Genomic DNA, 10740 nt, shown 5'->3' with positions numbered 1-10740 from the left:
TGTGTGTGTGTGTGGCCAGCTCAGCCCACCAGGGGGCGGGGCTGGCTGGCATGTGGTGCTGGGGGATTGAACCGTGGTCCCTGTGCTTTGCCAAGCTTGTTTCAAGTAGGTGCTTTAGACCACTGAGCCATCTCTCCAGCCCCTGTGAAGAAAAAATATTAAAGAATTAAAAAATTAAAAAATAGGAATAAACAATTACATAGTTTTACACAGGAGTGTAAAAATCTAAGCCTATACAGCATTGTAGCAGGATAGTCCTGTGACTTTTTAGAAAAAAGAATATCTAACACCTCAGTCTCTAAGGTAATTTGCATTAACATTTTGGTGTTACTTTTTCCAAGTATGTTTTCAGAGTACAAGTTAGATGATCTTTTACATATAATTTATACATAATTTTCCACTTTGTTACATAATATATTTTTTCTAGTAGCTGTTTACATGTAAGCACTGTTCATTTATGTTTTCATTGTACCACAGGAATAGCATTTAGTAAAACAAGTTTATGTTTCTTTTGCAAACTACATCTCAAAGGAAATTTTTAAGAAACAGATTCATACACCATCCTTTTATTTATTGTATAATACCCAGAAATAGAATTACTATGGTGTGAAGAATTGTAATACTTTTCCAGTTGTGCTAACTAAAATGTGACACTGGGCTGGGAAGATAACTTGGTGATCTAAGCACCTGCTTGGCAAATGCAAGGATATGGGTTCATTTTCCAGTACTGCATGCCATGCCGGATCCTTGCCGAACAGGCCACTGAAACCAGTTGTGGTGGTGCAAGCCTATAATCCCAGAACTGTGGAGGCTGAGACAGGAGGATCACTGAGTCTGAGCTGAGTAATGAGACTGTGTATCAAATAAATGAATAAATAAATAAATGATTGAAAAAATTAAAAGAAAAATAAAGCATGATATCTACCAGCCAAGAACAGAGGTGTGTAATTTCAGTGGGAGAAGATAATTTCCACTTTCTTATCTGTTCACTTGAAGAAATATACATTATCTCATTGATTTAATTTGCATCCCTTTTATTACTAGTAAACATGACCATTTCTTTTGTGTGTTGTTTTTGTGAATTTTTATTTGTACTTTTTTTTGTGAACTGGGAATTGAACTCAGGCCCTTGCGCTTGCCAGGGAAGCGCTTATTCCACTGAGCCATCTCCCCGGCCCTATTTGTACTTTTTAAAATAATCTTTTGGTTATGTGCAGGTTTTTTATTAATTTTATTTGCTATTCACACAGGAAGATATTAATATAATCTTAGAGCTTACCTCTTATGTTCTATGTATGTCTTCATTTTATTTTCAAACTGAAATATATTAGACTTTAGAAGTTGTCATGTAGGTTCATTCTGATATTTAAATATAAGTACTCCTTCTTAGAAGACAGTCAGTAGAAATAGATTATTAAAGCACTATGAGGTCTGCAGTGAAGTACAAAAGCCAAAGGGAAAACTTGAGTTTTCTGATTTTAGTACAGTAACAGGTTTTGTTCTGTTCCAGGAGAAAGAAGAATTTGCAGATGACTTTTATTTATCCACATTACATCTTAGTTTAGTTTATTTCAATGACTGTGTGGTAATTTCTGTATTCTGCCTAGTGAACATGGAGATATTGTACTTAGAGTTATTTGCAAATTGAAGTTTATAGAAATTTGAAAGATATCTGGCTACCATTACAATCTTTTCCTAGAATCCAATACTAGAATGTCATGTCTGACCTCCCACAACCTAACAGAATAAACAGAATCATTTGATACTTGTCATAGGGCTAGGAGGTTAAAATAATAAACCAAAATATCAAGATTTGTTAAAATGACAAAAAGGCAAAAAAATTTCCTTTGTAAAAAGGAATCAGTTTCAAAAAATAAATGTCAAACTTCTGTGAAAAGTATAAAAATGCTGTTTGGAACATTTCTTTTCCCATTATAGCCCCCACTTTCACTTATGTTCACATTTCTGGAAAAATAAGTATACAAGCCTGTTCTGGTTTGTGTCTAGTTGTCCCGCCAAAGCCTCAGGCAATCATTGGGGGCAGATTCTAGAACTCATGATTAATTCTTCATCCAATTCTGGGATTATGGGTGTGAGTGCTACACCCGCCCTGGGATGAATAATCTGCATACTATAGAGGGAAGGGAGAGAGGCTTGTTAGCTGCCACAGCTGCTGCTCCTCCTCCCTTTGCTGTTTGCCATTTATCTAACACTTGCCACTGTACTTTGGAGCCAGCTGAGTGTGGACTGAAACCTTCCGAAACTGTGAGCCCAATAAACCTTTCCGTCCTTGATTTTGGGTATCAGGTATTTTGACCCAGCAGCGGGTCAAAGTAACTGAGATAAACCCTCAAAGTATATCGAAAAGATTTTTTAGAACTAAAATGTGCAAAAGTATTACAGCAAATATAAGCTCTAATTTATTTTGAATATTTTTGACTAGTATCAGCTACCATAACAGAAGACGATATATTGGTACCATTTTAACTTGTAAACCTCTAGTGACAGACAATATATTTATCTTCATAGATGCATATCAAGTTACAAAAATTTTTAAAGAAAAGCTTTAGTGATTCTTCTGACTGTTATCAATGCCTTTATTATTTTTCCATGTGTTACCTAAAGTTAACTTCTCTACATAAAAGTATTCAAGTCTTGGTAAAGACATCAAATCGTGGACTATTTCACAAAAAATCTAGCAAAAGATCAAAAGCACCTTAGGGCTTTATATGGAAACAACCTTCGAGATTGCTGTGGTAGACATTGCTATTGATTCCTCAGAATTCACTCTCTTTTTCTTTAGTAACAGAAGCATTGATTTTTTGCTAGTATATGGCTGTCTGAAATAAAGACTAATTCTCAGCCTCTACTTCATGTAGAGGTTACTTTGTGATCAGTTTAATCCAACAGGAATTAGAAACAGTCCTGTGCAGCTTCCAAGAAATATTCTCAAATGGAAAATGTGTGCCTATTTTGTTTCTTCCTTTCTGCTAGTCAGAATGTAAATGTCCTGTGACCATCTTGGGACAGCAGAGTAAAATACTATACTATAAGGAGGCATACAGAACAGGAGGAGAGAATTGGCTCGTGTCCTTGATGACTGTAGAGACACTGTGCCGAACTCAGCCTGAGGAAAGAAAAGTCTGTTGTGTTTAAGGTACTGTTATTTTACGTTGCAGCAAAGAGAAGTAGCATTTTCAGATAATCAAATCCTAATTAATCCATTTAATTTCTATATTAGAGGGAAACTACTAAAATCATAATAAACAATGTGAAACATACTTAAAGGATCATCTGGGTGATAAAAATAATGTATTTATTGAAGTACTGGAGTTGAATGAACCCAGATTTGGGTTTTAGATGGTCATTTCCTGTTCATATGACTTTGGACACATTGCTTTTTTTTTTTTTTTTTTTGCGGAACCGGGGATTGAACTCAGGCCCTTGCGCTTGCCAGGGAAGCGCTTATTTCACTGAGCCATCTCCCCGGCCCGCTTATCATTTTTAAAGTTCACTTTCCAGTCACTTATACTTGTTTCCACAGACTGGCTCATTTGGATTTCTACCTCACACCATATAAAAAGTTTACTCAAAATGGATGAAGGAACTTAAAGAGCTGAAACTAGAAATGTCTTATAAAAATATACAGATGTACAATTTCATAACCTTGACTTGAAAATAGTTTCTTATATATGAAACCAAAAGCATATTCCATGAGATACACACCAACTTAAGTATCACATCATTTTGTGTAAATGAGAAACCTAAACTATAAGGAAGAGTGAAAGGAGAGATGGTAGGAAAAAAGGGCCAACTTTTTGGACATTGCCTGTCAAAGGGTAGAATGTTGAGAAGTGGGAGAAAAGCAATGTTTATTATCTGTAGAGTATTGACACTCTATATTTATTGTCTTTAGTTCTTATCACAGCACTCTTAGGTGGCGATGATCATGTCTGTTTAACCAGTGAAGTAGCTGAAGCTTGAAGGGTTCTATCATTTTTTAATCATTTTCAAAAGTTTTATTCCTGTTTTCTTATATAGAAAGTTAAAGATCATTCAAAAAGACAAAAAGGGGCATCTTCATTTTCATCAAAACAATAGAACATTATAAAATAATGCCAGCAATATTTTAGGATGGAAAGCCAAATGAGTCTGTAGTTACACAGAGGGTTCCCTCATTTATCCAGAGTCACGCAGCAGGAAAGTGATAAATGTGGTTACAAATCCGGACCTAAATCTTCTCACTAAGATTTATGCCTATTCTATGTTGTCTTCTAAACTAGAATCCTTATCATCTAATATCACATATACTGTTCATTTGGACAATGTGCCTTTATGTAGTCCTCCAGACCTTTCATCAGGTACCTAAGTAAGCCTTTAATTTGGTTATTAAGTATAGGTCAAATCCAGGATTTAGGACTGACATCATAAGTTGGGCTTAATATTGTGGCACTGAGCCTTGTACCTGTGGAGCCTGTACTGATCCTGAGGTGTTACTATCACAGTTGAATTTTTGGACCATTTGGTTTCTGAAAAAATTGGAGATGTGCTTAATTTTAGGGAAATGCCTGCACATTTGATATAAGAAATTTTGTGTGAGTACAAAAAACCAGCTGAGTGTTTTTCTTTAGAGCTGAATATGGATTTAAATGGTCTGCAGAAGGGTATTGCATTGGTATTTTTTAAATTCTGCAAGTGATAGTGAGTGAGAACAACTGCTTTAGACTCAATGATGTAAAGAACTAACACATATTTTTGTGTATTTGGACTCGTAGTGATCCTCCTATTTCAGCCTCCCCAGCTTGTACTTCATGTTGGACAGATCGTTGCCCACTTCTCTAACAAGGCCCATGGTTAATTGTTTTTATCTTTTGTTCTGTCCTACCAGCTGAATCCTTCAAGGAGTTTGCCGAGTTGCTCAATGAAGTAGAAAATGAGAGGATGATGATGGTAAGTCTCTTATACTAGGTGTGGAGCGGAGCTCATATTTCATATTGAAGATTTCAGTTTTGTCTTCATGTGCTGGACTGATCTGCCATTTTCAGCTTCTGTCTCATGGCTTTGTGGTGCTGTAAAAAGTTAAACCAGGCAAGGTGTCACATGCCTGTAGTCACAGCACTCTGGAATACTAAGGCAGAATGATCCCAAGTTTGAGAGCAGTTCAATCCATTTAGCAATTTAGAGAGACCCTGTCTCAAAATAAAAAAACAAAAATGAGCTTAGTGCCCTGGGTTCTATAGTAAAAAGACAACAAAAATAAAAAAGTGGCAGGTTAACTAGTATCTAATTATTGCATTTCAAACTCCTAACCTGAGAATTTGGCATTAGGTAGAAGGAAATTAATGTGGACATTCCATTCCTATTCGTTTCAATGAGAAAGAACTTCAGAGGACCTTAATCTGGACTTTTGAACATGTTCTCAAAAGTTGTAGTTTTCAGTGTTTTTATTTTTAATTTTTTCTTTTATTAGCATATATTTGCAGTTTACAGTCATTATAGTGCATGATTAAGTGTATATATCATAGCTTGGTTTTTTTTTTTAATCCTCTTTCTCTCACCCCATCCTCTTGAGTTTCCCTTATCCCCTTTTTCATTCTTGTTGATATTAGTAATCTTAGCTCATGTTATAGCATATAATGTTTACATTCATTGGGTTATCAGGTTTTTGTACATGGCATATCTTTATTCTACTTGTTTCCCCTTCCCTTCCTTATTTCTCAAACTCCTTCCCTTGGACCACTTCTGTATTGCAAGAGATCCATCCCTTGGTCCTCTTCTGTCCATCTTTTATTATTCTCCCTGTTTGTACTATGCTCAAGATACCATGTGGTATTGAAGGCTGTGTGTCTGGTTTATTTCACTAAGCACCTATATTATCCAGGTGCTTCCATTTTCCTACAAATGTTTCTAATCTGTCATTTTTATGTCAGAGTAGTGTTCCATTATATACAGATGCCACATTTTCTTTATCCAATCATCTGCTGACAGATATACAGTCTATTTCTAGGATTTAGCTATTATAAATTGTGCTCCTATAAATATAGTTATGCATGTGTCATTGTAGTAGGATGTCTTGAACTCTTTGGGGAAGATACCTAGCAGGGGTATGGCTGTGTCATGTGGAGTTTCTAATTTCATTTCTTTAAGAAATCTCCATACTGATTGCCAACAGTGAAGAAGGGTTCCTTTTTCACCAGTGATACCAGCATTTGTTACTGATTGAATTCCTAGTGTCTGATTTATTTCACTTATGATTATGGCTTAAAGGTCTATCCATTTAGTAGTAAATGTTTCAATTTTATTATTCTTTATGGCTGAGTAATACCCTATTATTAAAGCATATCTTTTTTTGTCCATTCATTGCTTGATAGGCATTTGGGTTCCTTTCAAGATCAAGCTATAAACATGAATGCATATATATATATATATCACTGTGGTGTGATGCTTTTAATTCTTTCTGGAAAATACCCAGAAGAAGAAGGAGAATACCTGAGTCAAATGTCACTCTAATCCTAGTTTTAGAGGAATCTCCACACTGATTTACACAGTGTTGCACCAGTCTACACTTCCAGCAACAGTGAAGGGTTCATTCCTTCCCACAACCCTGCCACTATTTGTTATTAGTTGTTTTCTTGATAATAGCAGTTCTTTCTGGGGTGAGATGAATCTCAGTGGTATTTTAATTTGCATTTATTTGGTTATTCCATATATTTTTCTGCCATTTGTACTTCTTCTCACAAGTACCTATTCATCTGAACTTATATCTGAATTTTGTTAACCTAAAAGTTTTTTGGTGTATATTTTTCTTTTATTCCAGGTCCAAAATGCTAGTGATTTGCTGATCAAACCCTTGGAAAATTTCCGAAAGGAGCAAATAGGTTTCACAAAGGTACATTTTCATATAAATATGCGTGTGTGTGTGTGTGTGTGTGTGTGTAACTTTTAATAGCAATGTACAGTGAATTGGACTACTATTTTACCCTATAAGGATATGATGGTTAATTTTGTTTCATTTATGGGGCCATAATATGCCTATATAGATGGTTAAACATTTCTGGTTGTGTCTGTGAGGTTGTTTGCAGAAGAGATTAACATTTGAATTGCTGTGCAGAATGAAGAACTACTCTAAACAATGTTGAGTGGGCATCATTTGAACTATTGAGGGCTTGAATAGAGCAAAATGATAGAGGAAGGTTGAATTAACTCCCAGACCATGGCATACTTGACTACCTGACTGATACCTGACCATGTCTGTCTTCTGCTGCACTTAGTATCCTTGTGCTTAGTCCTTCATACCCAGGTCGGAATATATAGCAATGGCTCTCAGGGCTTCAAATTATACCAACAGCATCCATCTTGGGTCTCTAGCTTCTAGATGGCCAATCATGAATGTTTTGCTTCCATTCTTACATGAGCCAGTGTCTTAATGAAATTGGTACAGTTAGGAAGCTGCTATAATAGACATGGTCATGTGTCACTTAACAAAGTAATTAATGATACTGAAAAATTGATTAATAGTTAACACAATAATTAGTACTGATTAATGTCTCTTTAGATGATTTTTGTCATTGTGTGAACAATATAGAGTATGTACACAAGTCTGGATGTTCTATGTCCATCCCTCAACATGGCCCTTAGATGCAATGAAGAAATACAATAAACATGAGGCCTATAAGGCTGCTGCCAGAGTAACAAAGCATACAGTACACATTTTTTAGTATGTAGTACACTGTAAAATAATGGTAAAAAGTAAATATATAAACTAGTAATATAATCATTTATTATTATTATAGTTTACATTGTTTAGCATTAGATATTGTACCTAATTGTATGTGCTGTATTTTTTTCAGTACACAGTATGTTGTTTACACCAGTATCAGCACAAAACACATGTGTAATGTTTTCAGCTCCATTATAGTTGACTAAATTATCATTTATGTGGCACATGACTACGTCTAAAGATGTGAAAGCACCGGTAGAATTGGATGATTGGTAGAGTCTGGAAGAGATTAGAAAAAAAAAGAGAGAGAGAAAAAATAGAAGAGATTAGAGGTGCATGCCATAACAAGCTCACATTGCTTTGAAGAGACTTAAATCTGGTAAAGGATCAGAAAAGAGAGTAACAGAGAAAGTTCCCATTTTCTTAGAGCATACAATCAGCCATTTACAAAATGTTAGCAGAAGTGTGGAAATTAAAGGGGATTTTGATTAGGTCTTGAATGGAAATGAGGAATATTGAGAACAATTGAAAAGAAAATTCTTAGTATAAAATGCTAATGACCTTGGTTGAATTATATTTGTGTTCTAGTTTATGAAGATGTTCATTGGCATTTGCTTTTCAGCTCAGGACATTTCTAAATAAAATATTGAAGAGATAGTTTGCTCTCTCTTTTCTGCTTTTAATAAAACTCAAGGAGAAAGAATTATACAAATATGAACCAGAACTTAAATAGTTATAAAGTTCTTAGTCTTCATATTTTAAAGAATGAAAAAGATTATGAAGAGAGCCCAAAGGGTACAGTTAAGTGATCGTTTGATGATTAGTATAGGTACAAATCAAGGGTCTCTTCAGCCATCTTAACTGAAGCCTATCTAGAGATTGATTTATACTAGCAGAAACACTGCCATTTGAGACTAAAGGAAACAGAGAAAAATAGATGAAGTCTCTGAACCTATACTGTTCTTTAAGAAAAGGAAAAGCAGCCCAAATGTGATTCATAACATCATATGTGCCACTCCTGTCACAGTCCATGGGAGGAGGGCAACTCCTCCTGGGCTCCAAAGGGTAGGTCAGTGGTAGATGGTAAGGATGTCCTGTGCAGTGCTCCATGGGATGGGCCACTGCAGCAGAGCATTGTGAAGAAATTCCTTCCCATTGTCCATAGAGAACAGCATCATGAGTGGGGAGGGCCAACCTATGGAGATGGAGGAGTGACAGTGCTTGTTAGGAGTTACAGCTTTGCAGCTGGAGATGAGAGTCGCTTCAGGATGAATATACATTAAGCATCCAGCATTGACCACTGATTTAAGTGCTACTTAGATGACACTTTAGACTTTTACCTTTTAAATTCATAGAATGAATTAAGACTTTTGAGGTTGTTGGGACAGGATAATTGTATTTTGCAATGAGAAAATGAGTTTTGGGAACTAAATTTATATTGTACCTGCCTAAATTTATATTTTGAAAACCTCACCTCCAATATGATGGCTATTAGGAGGTAAAAACTCTGGGAGATGATTGGGTCATGATGGTGGAGTCCTCATGAATGGCCTTAGTACTCTTACAAGAAGACACATGAGAGAGAGTTTATTATCTGTTGGCCATATAAGGACACAACAAGCAGATGGCCATCTGCAAAACAAGAAGGCTTTCACTAGATACTAGTCTTGTGCATTGATCTTTGAATCCCAGCCTTGAAAAGTATGAGAAATAATTTTGTATTGTTTAATCCCTAGTCTGTTATAGTAGCCCAAACTGAGCAAGACAAAGGGAATGGCTACTCTTCATAAGAAAAACAATTATGAAAAACCATGAGAAAAATCTGGAACTGGCTTCCAGTTCTGTACACAGCTCTGTAACTGTGAATCAAGTACTCCCCCTTTTAAAATTTCAGTTACTCTGTGTGGAAAATGAGGAGCTTAGTGATAATACCTTTTATTTAGCAGGTACCTGTTATGTGCTGAGTACTTGGCTAGATGTTCCACCTGTTATGTGCTGAGTACTTGGCTAGGTGTCCCACATTTCCCTCATCGAGAAACTGTAGGGATTTCTGTTAGTCCCACATTTCACAAACAATGTGATTGAAGCTTGTACATGAGCACGCATGTATGGATAAATAACACGGCTAAACATATGTAGCTAGTGACAGTGTTCTGGATTTAGTTTTTGTTTTTTGAAGCTTTAGATCCCAGATTCTTCTATTAAGCTGTGCTGTCTAGATGTGTGCCATTCATTATGGAATCCATTAGCTATTCAGATAAAATTAACAGCTCAATTCCTGAGCCTTGATTCAACAGCAAGCAGAAATACCAAAATGACACCCAGAATTTGGAGGCAGACTTATTTTCATTGATGGGCACTGATCCGGATCATTCCCAGAATATCAGGCCCCGATGTCTGTTGGTGTAGGGCTTTTATATGATGCCCAAAGAGGAGGTGCAAAGATGAGGAAGAGCTACCTGGCAGTTCTTGTTAGCTCGCAAGTTGAGGTCGTTGGTTAAAAGGCTAGATCATCAGTTTATGAGGGTTGGCACAGTGGCACAATCAGGCATTTTGTATGTTTGGTTACACTATTGTGATTACATGGGTCATGACAGAAATTACAAAGCCATGAAGCAGTTACAGAGCTAGGCAGTTTCAAAAGCATGATTTTAAAAAGAATAATTTCTCTTGCACAGTTTTCCCTTCTTACTGCCAGCCATATTTAAAGTGCTCAACAGTAACATAGGGTTGTAGCTATCAATAGATTGTGGCCCTAGTATGAATTGCTAAATTATTATGGTGGTCATCTAATATGGCTGAAGCCTTTAAAACAACAGCTTATCTTCCCAGAGACCACCTTGCCCTTCTCCATCTCAGCCCAGGGTACAATTTCCTTTCACTTTTCCTGCCTCCTCAGGGAAGACCTCAATCAGTTCCTCAGGTATTTCTAGACATCCCCCTCAAACTCTATCCCTAGCAAAAGGCCATGAAAGCTTCAGCTAGCTTCTTGCTTTTCCTTTCCCCTCCCCTCCCTTCCC

At 36.3% G+C, this 10740-nt stretch overlaps 1 protein-coding gene across 5 annotated transcripts in view; it reads left to right on the top strand.

Annotated features, from left to right (window-relative positions):
- Ophn1 (oligophrenin 1) overlaps positions 1-10740 on the top strand; it is a 477586-nt gene that overhangs the window by 165859 nt on the left and 300987 nt on the right. For all 5 annotated transcript variants that reach the window (XM_023704707.1, XM_023704709.1, XM_023704708.1 and 2 more), the window contains exons 4-5: positions 4889-4950; positions 6818-6889. In XM_023704707.1, coding sequence (XP_023560475.1) covers positions 4889-4950; positions 6818-6889 — 134 coding nt within the window. The remainder of the gene's footprint in view (positions 1-4888; positions 4951-6817; positions 6890-10740) is intronic.

Source organism: Octodon degus, unplaced genomic scaffold (genome assembly GCF_000260255.1).
Source record: "Octodon degus isolate 3935 unplaced genomic scaffold, OctDeg1.0 scaffold00201, whole genome shotgun sequence".
NCBI lineage: Eukaryota > Metazoa > Chordata > Mammalia > Rodentia > Octodontidae > Octodon > Octodon degus.
This window is presented reverse-complemented; position numbering and strand designations above follow the sequence as displayed.